Source organism: Solanum tuberosum, unplaced genomic scaffold, assembly GCF_000226075.1.
Source record: "Solanum tuberosum cultivar DM 1-3 516 R44 unplaced genomic scaffold, SolTub_3.0 scf00760, whole genome shotgun sequence".
Classification (NCBI taxonomy): Eukaryota; Viridiplantae; Streptophyta; class Magnoliopsida; order Solanales; family Solanaceae; genus Solanum; species Solanum tuberosum.
The window spans coordinates 26,213-39,203 of record NW_006239700.1 but is presented as its reverse complement, the minus strand read 5'-3'; the positions used below and the strand labels follow the sequence as shown (position 1 = coordinate 39,203).

The window sequence follows — 12,991 nt, the reverse complement described above, 5'->3', positions numbered from 1 at the left end:
ATACTGAGATGATTTGGACTATAGTGGGTGAAGTCGCCGCAAAAGAAGCAATGTTTAGTTGGACCCATAGAAGAAGAAAGAGAAGACACGGGGCACGGGATGTTGCTCCACTAGCACTAATATTGACCCAAAAAAGATCCATTCTTTCAGCTTCAAAATTCGATGGACGATTGGTCCTCCCCTCTACCCTTCTCCATCTAAAAAACAGATTTCTTTCAATTAAGGTTTCAAACTCGTGCATGCACCTGTACACATCCCATGTTGTACTATCTTTACCGTTGAGCAGAAATCCTGGGAGCAGTAAGGCCATAGACAGTTAAGTAATAATGTCATGACCCTCATGCTAAGGTTGCGCGGACTCTTCACTTTTGATGTTGCACCCGTGTCAGATTCTCCAAAAGTACACTAATTCTGAAGAATCCGACACTCACCCGTTGACATTTTTGAAGAGTTCGAGCAACATAGCCCTCATGTTAGCCATGCACGAGTAGAATACCCTCCAGGCTTCAATATGCTTAATTTGCAAATGAGCTCAAAAAATATTACACTGAAATAGGATTTTTCACATTGATCCTATCTCATAAAGGCAGCTAAATATAGCCAGACTGAAATGTCAATTGGCATTTCTGCGCTCACTCTTACATCCATCTTACGTAAAGGAGTTAAACTAACTTCACAGCTCCTTGAAAAAATAAATCAGGTCATTCCGTCCTTCAGTGAGATGGGTCAAAACTTTTTCTTTTCTTCTATCTAGCAGGGACAGGGTTGTGGGAGAAGAAGAGGGAATTGATGCTGAATAATCTCCATGACAAATCATTCCTTATGGATCTTCACCAATTATTAGACAAGTTCTTATAGAGGCAAGTTATTTCCTTGCAAAATATATACTAAGAGCAAATGTTTCAACATTTAGCTAGAATATTGTTGTCTCCTTTAATCTCATTATAGTCTTATCATTGATATCATGTCAATTTCTTGGTTCCGACAAAGGTTGGACAAACTTGGCTTTCTTGGAGGACATACAATTTCAAGGCAAACATCTCCCAGAATAGGATTTACGAAAGCTTAGAAGGTGAAAACTAAATTGTAAACATTTTCTTAAAGTTTTGATAAGCGAATCACAACAGTGCTAGAAAGATCTCCAACAAGTGATTCTTGCTATAAAGAGACCTTTTATTCTTATGATGGAGGTGTGGGCCACTTTGCTTATACATTAACTATTTCACGGGGTTCTTCCTACCTCCCAAAGACACAATTACTGAATAACCTTTCCACCAAGGCTTAAAATCTGCTAGGTAATTGCTTCAAAAAGAGAGCCTTTGGCACTAATTCATGGTATTTTGGGCTGGAAAAGCACTACGGCTTTAAAATAAATCCCATACTTGTGAATTTCTTAAGACTAATACCTAAGGGATAAGGCTTATATTAGCAAGACTCAAATGGTCCAAGTTCTCAAGATTGACTTCCTCTCACAAGCCAAGTTTTGGAACACCTTGGCTGCATCCAGACATGTTATATCCTAAGGTCCATACCTCCTATATTTGATGTGCACTAAAGAAATGACTAATGTTATATTTTTTGAAAAACAACAACCATTAGATGCAAGCATTGGTTCTATTATAAGATAGTTCTCAACTAAACAAAAATAACTATCAGACAGTGTAGATCTTTTGCTATCTTTCACGAGTCATTGAAGCTTAAAGAAGGTCAAACCTCCTACTGCTATGTGGTTTAAAGAATGTTTGAGTCCCCATTCCTATTCCTGATTAGAGTCCAACTTTCCATTTGTAGATCAAGGATTTCTTGGAATGGATGCCACCCTATAAGGCAAAACTCTGATACAAACTCAGACTTACCAGGGAAAAATGAGTAAAAATAGCTCCAAATGATCATTCTACAGATAGATAACCATGATGATATTATTTATCACTTCAAATACACTGAAATGACCTTCTATTAAGATGACAAGATGTAGCAGAACCATGTCTTTCCTTTTTTTAATTTTTCTATCATTTTCTTTCTCTATCTTTGCTGCAGAAGTGCCATGATGCCTGCTGAGCTTGGATCAAAGTCGATCAACTGTAAATATACTTAACTTTAATTAATCACCTCAATAAATGGAAACTTTGAACTTCAACCACCTCATATCAGTTTCATCCCAGGTATATGGTGACCATTCTGATATAAAGCACTAACAAATAAGCACTACATGTAGGTAAAACCTCACCAAAGTCTCTTATTCTCTCTTTCCTATCAATCAAGTCTCGGACACCCTTTTGAGTTTGAGCTAAGCTAGGCTCTAAACATGTGATGAAATCACATTTATCACAAACCCACTTCTATCACCAAAAAAGTTAGAACTTTTTCTCAAATTCAATTGAAATTTCCAGATTGCAAAAGTCAAATGCATCAAACACCACAAGAATGCTCTCATTTCAGGCAACACACAGGAAGCTAAAATGCAGTCCAAACACAACTTCAAGTTCCAAAAATCACAACTTCAAAAACTCAAAACAATTGAGACCAGAATTACCATCAATACAAAACATACACCAAATTGAAGTAATCCTAACTGGGAAACAACAACAAACATAAAAAGCAATTGCAAGTTACTAACCTCATCGCCCCACGAACGATACTTTTCTCTAAGAGGTCTGAGTCCCTTTACTTGGCAAAACCCTCCAAAGAAAAACCATAAATAAAACAGAATTCTAAGCCAAACCCCAGAATTCTTTCTTAAAAAGATCAAATTTTTAGCCACACCCATTTCAAGATCAACTCCAATTCTTCTCCTTCAAGCAATTTAAGATCAACCCAGATGAAAAAATTAAGTCCATTACAGTTTAAAAGGAGATATTTAAGATATACAAACAAATGGGGTTGCTTCAAGTGAAGTCAAAAAACCAAAAACAAAAAATCTTAGAACTAACAACCCAACAACAAGCACCAAAACACCAGCAAATTTTTTAGAAAATGAGAGCTCAACGGCTAATCTTACAACCTAAATAGATAATTTGTTTTTTTGGTTCCAACGAAAAGGGCCTTCACTGGTCAATTCTGGACAAGAAAATAAAAATCCCACTAGTACCGTTTTTGTCTTAATTTTATTTATTTAACAAAACATAAATTATTGGTACATAATTAATTAGAATATTATGTTTGTTAATTAGGTTCTATAAACAACTAGTATTCACATATAATATTGATTAGTGATGAAGAAGTGGGGTGAATGTTTTCCTAATTTGGTAGGGTGCTTTTCGGTTGGTTTGATTTTTTATTTTTAATATATATATATGTTAAATTGATATTAAATAAATTAAGATATATGTTATTAATTTTTAATCTTTAATATTTCACTTTTTGATTTAATTGATAAAGAAGTATTTTTCTACTTTTTTGTAACTTCATACATAAAGATAAACAAAAATTATAAGTAAAAGCATATTTAAATATGTTATTGTTAAACTAATTTATTTTTTTCTCAGGTTAAAAATACAAATATTGTAGCAAATATTTTAAGAGTGATTGTATTAAGAAATATAGTCAAGTGGTTAAATTGAGAATCATGAGGACTCAAACTTAGTTATTCTTTACTTATATTGGTGGAAGTTGATACATATTTGATAAAAAAAAAGTGTAATAATTTATTTATTTATTAGGAAAATGAATGTCATAGATGTTACTTTTTAAGTTCCAAAATTACTTTCCAACTTTTGAGTACAAGTAGACAGTAGTACCATGTTTTATTTCGAAAGAAGTAATAAAAATGTTTTTTAACTTGATGAATATTATTAGTTTTGTTTCTAAACTATTGACAGTCTTAAAAATATATTTTTACTTGAGTGACTAAACTTAAATACGTCTTTAGTGACATAGCAAATGATCTCAAACTCTTGTAGGAGCACGAGACTCTTAATAAAAAGTCGAGAAAAGTGTAGAAAACACCCCTAAATTTGGTGAAAATCCAGGGGTGTATTTCACTTATACTAGAAGATCGATGATGTATTTAAGTTCAATCAGTAAAATAAAAAAATATTTTCAAAATTATCAATAATTCAAAGTAAAATTAATAATTCGCATTAAATTTAAAAGTATTTTCAATACTTTTATATTTTATTTCTGAGGTTAATCAAATATTATCCAAAATCTCTGATTAATGTAGTTTGGCGTAAATATAAATATGAGATGTAATGTAAGTGAAATTATTTGCATTTGAGAATAAATTAAGTTGACTTGGATGAGTTCATTGATGATTGTTGTGATTGAGCTGTCATGAAAGGAATCTTAGTGAATTTGTCTCCATATCTCTTTTTGTACTTGTTGACAGCTTTGCCTAATAAATATTTTTTTCGTTCCGATTTATATTGTCTCAAATCTTAAATCATATGAATTAATTTGATTTTACATTAAGTTTAAAAAATAATATTTTTTTTTGAAGCTCCTGCTCTAAAATAAGTCATAAATATTTATGTAGTTATAAATCATTTTAAAAAAATAAGTGTATTTTAAGGTTAAATTGTTAATAAGCCCCCTCAAGACGATCAAGTATTTTTAATCTTTTAAAATTTTCTATTTTCTTTAAGGGGTCATTTGATAAGGTTTAAAAGAATATTGACGGATATAGATTATAGTGTATTAATAATCTGTTTTTAAAAAAAAAAAATATTCTTCATAAATACAAGTGCATTAAAACTTATTGCATTACTAATATCACGTTATACATAGCATAATACCAAATAAAGGAAAACATTAGAAAGTTTTAATAGATAATTAAATTGGCACTTTTTATTTTAATATCCAATGATGAGTTTTAATCTTAGTAATTAATATAGGGAAAAGGCATAAATTCCCCCTTCAACTTATACCGAAAAGTCAGTTACACACTTCAACTATTATGACGACCTATTACACACTTTTACTACTTAAAAGTGAATTTATTTACTCCCTGAGACGTGTAACACCACTCTCACAGCATGTAGTGTATTACACTCGCTGCCACGTCATCGCCATGTCAGTGCCACGTCAAATTTTATATTTTTTTCTATTCTTTTTGTTTTCTTTTCTTTATTAATTAACTTTCTTTTTGTTAACTCTATTTTACACTAATTAATCTCTAATTAATTATTAAAATTCTCTAATAGTTGTATCTTTTTTATAATTTTTTGACGAACCATCAGCCACCAAACAACCACCACAAAACAGCCACTCAAAATCCAAATCAATCACCAACAAACACCAAACCAAACCCCCTTACCTTATCCCTTTGCGATTTTATTCTTTTGATTTGTTTTAAAGGTGCGTCGGCAAGCTCAAAGCTTCAGCCATGGCTCCGATGAAGTTCCAAAGAGCTCCATACTTTCAGATCTGAAAAACCAACAAATAATCTGGACAACCAACAACACCACTACTACACTCACGTCATTGTGAATCTTTAAGGTTGTGATGAAAAATAAAAAGTTGTGATGAAAATTAAAAAATGAAGAAGAAGAGGGTAATGGGTGGGGATGGAAGATTTTGATTTTTTAATTCTTTTTCTAAAGGGTAATGGGAGGGGAAAGGAAGATTTTGATTTTTTAAATTCTTTTTTTAACTTTAATTTTTTCTGACGCGCCGGGTTTTTTTTTTTTCCACGTCAGTTTTAGGAAGTAAATAAATTCACTTTTAAGTAGTAAAAGTGTCTAATAGGTCATCATAATAGTTGAAGTGTGTAACTGACTTTTCAGTATAAGTTGAAGGGGGAATTTATGCCTTTTCCCAATTAATATATTTTATATGAAAGTTTGATTCTTTTTAAAACAAAATTGGTTTGCTGCGTAAAATTCTTCCATTTATTTTAATGAAGGTTATTTTACACATAAATCTTTAAGAAACTACATATAATGCATTAATTTTATATGATTACACGTTGTATTAAAATAATCAGTACAAAAAATTATGATAAACTTTATAATAGTTATAAAAGGAATTTATGCAGTAATTACTATATTAGAAAAATTGGTAAGTTCCTTGACATCTAATCATTGATAAAAATTTAAATTATTATTTTCTTCTGCGAAAGTTTAAAAGATTAAATTAATGATTTTAAAAAATAATATAACAAGTAACTGATTCACTATTTGCAATTAATTATTTTCAATGATTATTAAAAAATGTATAAGTCACGTACATGTTTGTATTATTATTAGTTATTACATTATTTTATATTTACTTAATTTTAAATCATTTTTCTATTATAGTTCAAAATATAAAGAATATTTTGAACTTTTTTAATTCGAAAAAAATATATGCAAAATGTACCATTTCATGTGAAAAAAATTAAATAATAAATTGTTAATATGAAAAGAATATTAATTTATTAATGAAACATAAAAATAATAAAAGACAAATATGTAAAAATATTTGAACTATTTGATATTTTATGAAATTAAAATATAAATTAATATATAGCCGTGCAATGCGCATAAAAATGATATATTCACTATTTTTTCTAATAATCCTTTCATTTTACATGTATTATATGTAAGTTAAAAGATATTTTTTCAAAAACATTTTTTTTTTGACATATTTCCCCCAAAATTACTTTATGTAAACTAATTTTTTCCAATTTTTTTTTGAAAGGCACCCTAATTTTCTTTCTCCGCGCGAAACACAGGCCGGAAAGAGGAAATTGTTGCCGCCGGTGTTTGCCGGCAAGTGAAGTCATGGCAGAATCAGTAAAGGGAACGGTGACGTCACTATCCTCACTGTTTCCGGTGGAAGAAGCACAGAAAGCAGCGAAGCGTGTGGAGGAAACTATATCGGAGCGGCAGAAGCAGCTGGACCAGCTCCGAGATTTTACCGCCGACAATAATACTCTTATAAAGCTCGTTCAGCGACTTCCCGATGAGCTCCATCATGATATCATGGTGAATTTTGCTTACTGTACTTTTTTTTAATTTTTGAATGGATAGTAGAGTGTTATATGCTTATTGTATGTCTAGGCGATTAATGTGTTCGCGTTTCTGCAACTTTTCAGGTTCCGTTTGGTAAAGCTGCATTTTTTCCTGGTCGATTGATTCACACCAATGAATTTCTGGTAATTTATTCGCTAAGCTATTTCAGTAGTAGTAGTTGTAGTATTGCTCAGTTTCGATTTCTGTTATTACTTGTTGTTTTTTGTACTATGACGATTATATTATTTTGTTGTAGTTACTGTCTGCTGTTTTTATTACTATCTGCGATTCCTTGTACTTCTATTACTTTTTTTTCTGGACTGTTGCTATTTTTTCCTTGAGCGGAGGGTCTATCACAAACAATATCTCTACCTTTGAGGTAGGAATAAGGTTCTCGTACGCTCTGCCCTCCCCAGAACCCACTTTGTGGGATTATATTAGGTATGTTGTTGTAAGCAATTTCAATAGTATGAGCCTTTTTTTCTTGTGTCATTTCAGCAAACAAAAACAACAACATACCCAGTGTGTAATCCCATAAGTGGAGTCTGGAGAGTGTGATGTGTATGCAGCCTTGCCCCTATCTTGGGAAGGTTGTTAAGGTAGAGACGTTGTTTCTGATAGATCTCGGATCAAGTAAAAAATATCAAATCAGTAAGAAAGGGAAGTACATTAGTGAAGAAACCATACATATAGAAAATAGTGGAGAAAAGAGCAGTAGTAACAAGCTTTGCTGGCGAAGCGATCAATAATCATTTCAACCATCTCACTTGGTGATGGAAGGCGGATCGATCTCCTGCTTCCCGAATGCCTTGACTTCAAATAGTATGATAACCGAAGGTAATAATAAAATAGAAGAATGAGGTAATATGAGAGTACTAAAGACAATACTAACAAGCGATACTCGAGGTGCAATAACAATGGCGGAATCAGAGTTCTGACGAGGGGATTCAAAAATGTCACACTTGGGAGTTGAACCTGTTAAGGGGATTCAAAATTTTATATATGTTTAAAAATTCCTTTTTACCTTATTTAGGCAGTAAAACTTTCCGATGAATCCCCTCCATTGTATGTGGCTTTGCCACTGGGTGCAAGGCTTATCTGTTGATTGTGCATGATGCTAAATGCAGAAAATTTTGGCCTTTCTGCATAAAGTTTTTGTCTTTCTTTCTGGATTAAATGGAAACTTTTTTTTCCCCGTCAGAAGCTCTTCCTTGATCAAACTCCCATTATGTGCAAAGTATTTCTTGTCGCAAGCCCAAATAAGGGAGGAGGATTGTGATAAGTTGATGACTGTTATAAGAATAGTATCACTATGATGAATCCTCTTAATGACCTAAGTAGAGCAGAATGAGTAGAGCGGAGTCGGTATAGTCGACCCAACTAGTTTGGGATTGAGCTGTCGTTGATCTATTGCTGGTTCTCTTCCTTGATCAAATGAACCATTTCTTTAAAACTGTCCAATTGGATGATTTATTGATTAATATATCAGTAAAACTGGAAAGGTTATTGTTCTCCAACGAGGCATCTGATAGTGGTAGGATCTTCTTTGCCAAATCATGGAATATGCTTCATTTCCTCTTTCCTGAATTCCACATTATTTTTTTGCATCTGTTTGATAAGTCTAAGTCTCTGCTGTTTAGACAAAAAAAAAAAGAGTTTAAAACCTAATAATTAACTTGCTATTTTGTCTGGCTAATTGGCAAGTGATCTTTGGTTAATTATGAAAATATGCTTCATCTTTCTTTTACTGACAAATACCTGAAATTTTGCTCTTAGATTCCTTTTCTAGCTACAACTTTTTGAATATAATTTTCTACTTCTCTGTCGTGTATGCAGGTTCTACTAGGAGAGGGTCATTATGCTGAGAGGACAGCAAAGCAAACAGTTGAGATACTGAACAGAAGAGGGAAGGCATTGGAGGTCCAAGTGGAGTCTGTAAAGGCTTTAATGCAAGACCTTAAGGCTGAGGCCTCATTTTTTGATGCTACAGCCTCTGAGGCAGCGGTATGCTTGTTGGTTCTGTCATATGGTGCTTGAACATTTTGACATGGTATTGCTTTCCTAAGTGTTTGAGTTACTAATATGTTATAATAGAACTGCCGTGTTTAGAAGTGCTAGAAAGCTTATTTGGATGCAGCAGGTAATGATAATAGAACTACAGTGTTTCAAGTGATACAGAAACTTATTTGGTGATATGACATGAGACTGTGTTGGGACTCAAATTTGAGAAATGCAAAAACATGAGTTAGTTTGAGATGACTTGATATTGACTTGCCTATTTGGTGTGAATTTTTTGATAGATACTTCTCATTGGTTTGCTTGTCATATGAATGTATGTGTGCACCGTAAGCATTAGTTGATAGTTGAGATGTTCACAGTTTGATTTATTGTATTACTCCCTTTGTCCCAATTTAACCGTCTTACTTTCCTATTTTATCTGTCCCAAAAAGAATGTCCTTTCTAAATTTAGTAAGTTTTCCAATTCCAATATTCTACATGGCAAGTTTAAGATCACAAGCTTTAAAGTACTATGCACATCTTTAATTTAAGATCACAGCATTCAAAAGTCTCCCTTTATTTCTTAAACTCCGTGCTTAGTCAAACTAAGACACTAAAATTGGGATAGAGGGAGTAATTTTTCTTTTTGTTTGTGCATATTCGTTTTTAGTTTCTGTAGTTCAGATAGTTATATCAATTTGATGATTCCAATCAATCTTTGACAGGAGGGTCTTGTGGAGATAAGAGAAGACTATATTGAGGAAACTTCTCCTAAAGAGGCATCTATGATAGGCATGTTCCACCTGCTACTGGTTTATGTGTTACATATAATGGTCGAATTAATGTTGATGTTATCACTCTGCTAGTTACAATTATTTTTCTTGATTAGTAAAAAGCATCTTTAAATGTTTCTGCTATCAGAATCAGGGGCGGAACTAGAGTGTAGGCAGCGGATTCGGCAGAACCCAGTCGTTTTTGTTCAAACCCTATATTTGTCTTATGAAATTTATCTACAAATTATTGATTTAGAACCAAGTAACTCAAAAAGACTGAAATTCTGAGCTCATCTTTGCCTCTTATCAGAATGTTATTACTATAAATTTTGTAACATGTCTAATTGAAGTTATAGGCTCATCTATGAGAGGTATTATCTGTATTGGATAATTTTCTGTTTTTATGTTGCTATGGAAAAGAACCTCTCCGAAGAATTTGACACATGCTTTTTGATTGTTAGTTGTTACACTGCTAACTTATATTAGGTTGGTGTTTTGATGGATCCTAAATTTTAATGGAGAAAACATTGTTCAAATCTCAGTCTTGAAAGCGAGCAAAATGTTTGGCATGTTTAAGAATTTTTATGTGCACAAGTGGGAGTAATGATAGAACTGTAAACTATTGAAAACGTGTTTTTAATACAAGACCCATATCGTCAAACATAATATAAGTTCCTATGGCCTGTAGAAACTTGAAAATCTAAACCACCATTTGTTATTTGGACTATCTTTATTGAGTTCATTGAACATTGACAAGTTAATCATCATCCACTTAGTCTAATCATTTCCATCCTTCTTGATATTGTTAGAGACAGAAGCAGAGTCTCTAATGCGTCTGACTGATTTTATATCGACTATTGGGTGTGTTAAGAGGTAGCTTTTATAGTTTCTTTCCACATGTGGAAAGCAACTAAGGCATCAGGCTTTCTACTGTCCTTTCATGGACCAATATCTTAAGAGTAACCAAGAAGATGCTTTTTTCATATATACTGTGCACATGGGTGGAGGGACGAGAGAGCATTTCTACTCCCTGTGTTGTGAAGATGGCTTTCTGAAGTAATCTTCCAGTGTTGTGATGAGAGTTCTTACCTTCAGCAACATTCACTAGTCTTTGGTGGTTCTTTGATTTGTGATTCTATTTTTTTCTTTTTTTGATCGTTTTGATTTGTGGTTCTACTTGTAACCAAGCATCACTTAATTGCTCTGACTTGCAGCTTATTTCATTCACTGAACTTTCTAAACTGCTTGAAACTCAGGTATTGTGGAACCCGAGCTTCCTATTTCTTCTCAAGCTGAAGATGTATCTCATGTTAAAGATGAGGAATATGATCGTATATTATCCCGACTTGCTGAACTCGAAAAGGAAGAAGAAGAAGCTGAAAATGCCAATCAAGAAGAGCTAGGTAGTGATGACTCGGATGTCAGCCCAGGTCATGTTATCTTAGAAGAAGAAATGAAAAGTTTAGAGGTCAGTACATGTTGTTGAACTTAAATAGAAAGTTTGACTCTTGGAATGCACAAACTTTATGCTTCTGTAGTTTTTGCTAAATTGCATTTGACATGTGGCTTGATGCATAACTTTGGCAAGCTCAAGGAAAGAGGTGAATCTTCAAGATTTCAGTCCACTGAAAAGTTTCCTGATCACTGGCATGTGAGTAACCCTTCCTTTCTACCTAAGATGTGTATTCTTGACTTGCATCTTTTCTCATTCTACCAAATACTGTGAAGGGATTTGCTTGGTTCTCAAGTAATTTTCCCGACAATCTATGAATTTGTTTGTTATTTTTCAACTAATCTATTTGAAATTTCTATGTGCAGGTTGAAGGTTCAAAAGCAACATCTAAAGGTAAGCCTTGTCCCCAGAAGAAAGAATTGTGAACTATATACACTCCATCTGCCACTTACCTATTGAATTTCTGAAATTACTTGCATAGTAATATGTTAATAGATTTCATCATCCCAAAGCAACTGCCCAGACAGAGAAGTCAATTTAGGGTAATTCAGAACCTTCTTGGAATTACTTGTGCATGAACTATAAATAACTGATCAAACCCAAAACAGCTATCCGCTTGGAATTTTAGTTAGTCTCTCAACTACTTTGTGCTGATGAGGTACTCAATGCTGGTGCTTTATCTTTGATGTCATTCTTCTGTGTAGAACTTTCTACTTTTTGTCAAACTTGTGTGTGGGGTCTACTCTTTTCTGAATTTCTGGTAGTATTTACTTATCAAAGACGGTTTCTGGTGCTTTGTTCAGTATTTTTTTTTTTTGAAGTTCAGCTTCGAGGAAGATAGAATTAGAAGCAGCATTGGCCTTTCCTTTTTCACCTACTATCTATAGTTATCAAAGTAATGTTGTTTTCATGAGGACGCTTGCAGCTATCTTTGTTTTTCTGTCATTGTTGATAAACTTTGCCAGTTCTTTCTCAATTTTTCTTCACCTGAGGATTATTCAATTTGCAAGTTCCTTTTTTCTTTAACTTCTGTCTCTCTTAAAAGATTGCCTTGTACCAGAAAACTGCTTACCTGAGAATCTAGCTTATGGAAAATTCAATTTGACTGAGAATGCTCCCATGGAACCTCAAGCGAAAGAGGATGTTGAGGCTCCTGTTATAGCTGAGACCAAAGTACGATTCTTTGCCTCGTATATGTTCTTACCTATTAGGTTCCATGCATGTCTTGCTGTTCTAGTATCTTCATCATAATAACACGGTTCCATGCATGTTTTGCTGCATTGCATCGCTCCAGAGTAAAGAACTAAAGAAATATAATCTAACTGCTTTATTACAGGCTGATGCTCGTCCCTCTGAACCACCACAATTCGACAGGAGTAAGGTACGTTCATGCATGATTATAATATTATTTGATCTATTAAGAAGGGGATATATGATCTGACAATATGCTCTGCAGGCTTTTACTGGTAGTATCGTAGAACACAATAGTGATGTTAATTCAAAGGTGCAATCTGTCAGTCGCAGCTCGAAGCCAGTATCAAGGTTCAAGATGCAGAGAAAGTAGCTGCAATTAGTAGATTGTCAGCTCAGCTTCAAGATGTAGAGAAAGTAGAATTGGAAAGGGAACTGTTTATATTCCAAAACAATCTATTACTCTATTGAGAGTGCTAATTGTTTGTTCTCAGATACAATTTATACTTGTCACGATTGATCTAGTGCTGGCTATTAGGCTATACACCAGAATGAATGAAGAAACAGACAATTAAGCTTTCCTGTACACATTTTTGAAAAAATATATATGAAAAAGAGGCACCTGTACAAACTAAATGTTACAA

General features: G+C 33.3%; 2 protein-coding genes across 5 annotated transcripts in view; one reads left to right on the top strand and one right to left on the bottom strand.

Moving 5' to 3' along the window:
• The window catches only part of LOC102603721 (DSC E3 ubiquitin ligase complex subunit 1), a 12,979-nt gene extending 9,913 nt beyond the window's left edge, over positions 1-3,066 (bottom strand). For all 3 annotated transcript variants that reach the window (XM_006367415.2, XM_006367417.2, XM_006367416.2), the window contains exon 1: positions 2,618-3,066. In XM_006367415.2, the coding sequence (XP_006367477.1) occupies positions 2,618-2,767 (150 nt within the window). In that variant the 5' untranslated portion in view covers positions 2,768-3,066. The remainder of the gene's footprint in view (positions 1-2,617) is intronic.
• A 3,521-nt stretch (positions 3,067-6,587) lies between these two features.
• Positions 6,588-12,935, top strand: LOC102603386 (RNA polymerase II subunit 5-mediating protein homolog). 2 transcript variants are annotated; one of them, XM_015305445.1, is made up of 10 exons: positions 6,588-6,905; positions 7,016-7,075; positions 8,769-8,936; positions 9,656-9,722; positions 10,960-11,171; positions 11,292-11,354; positions 11,522-11,549; positions 12,202-12,329; positions 12,493-12,537; positions 12,613-12,935. In XM_015305445.1, the coding sequence occupies exons 1-10, from the start codon at positions 6,702-6,704 to the stop codon at positions 12,718-12,720; spliced, it is 1,083 nt and encodes a 360-aa protein (XP_015160931.1). In that variant the 5' UTR covers positions 6,588-6,701; the 3' UTR covers positions 12,721-12,935. The 2 variants fall into 2 exon arrangements, with proteins under 2 accessions (XP_015160931.1, XP_006367476.1); XM_006367414.2 differs by having other exon boundaries at positions 6,589-6,905; positions 12,217-12,329.
• Positions 12,936-12,991: the final 56 nt, after the last annotated feature.

Coding starts and splice junctions, on each gene's coding strand:
- LOC102603386 (XM_015305445.1), top strand. CDS start 6,702: ATGGCAGAATCAGTAAAGGGAACGGTGACGTCACTATCCTCACTGTTT. Junction 7,076..8,768: donor TTCACACCAATGAATTTCTG/GTAATTTATTCG, acceptor TCGTGTATGCAG/GTTCTACTAGGAGAGGGTCA. Junction 11,355..11,521: donor AGTTTCCTGATCACTGGCAT/GTGAGTAACCCT, acceptor TTCTATGTGCAG/GTTGAAGGTTCAAAAGCAAC.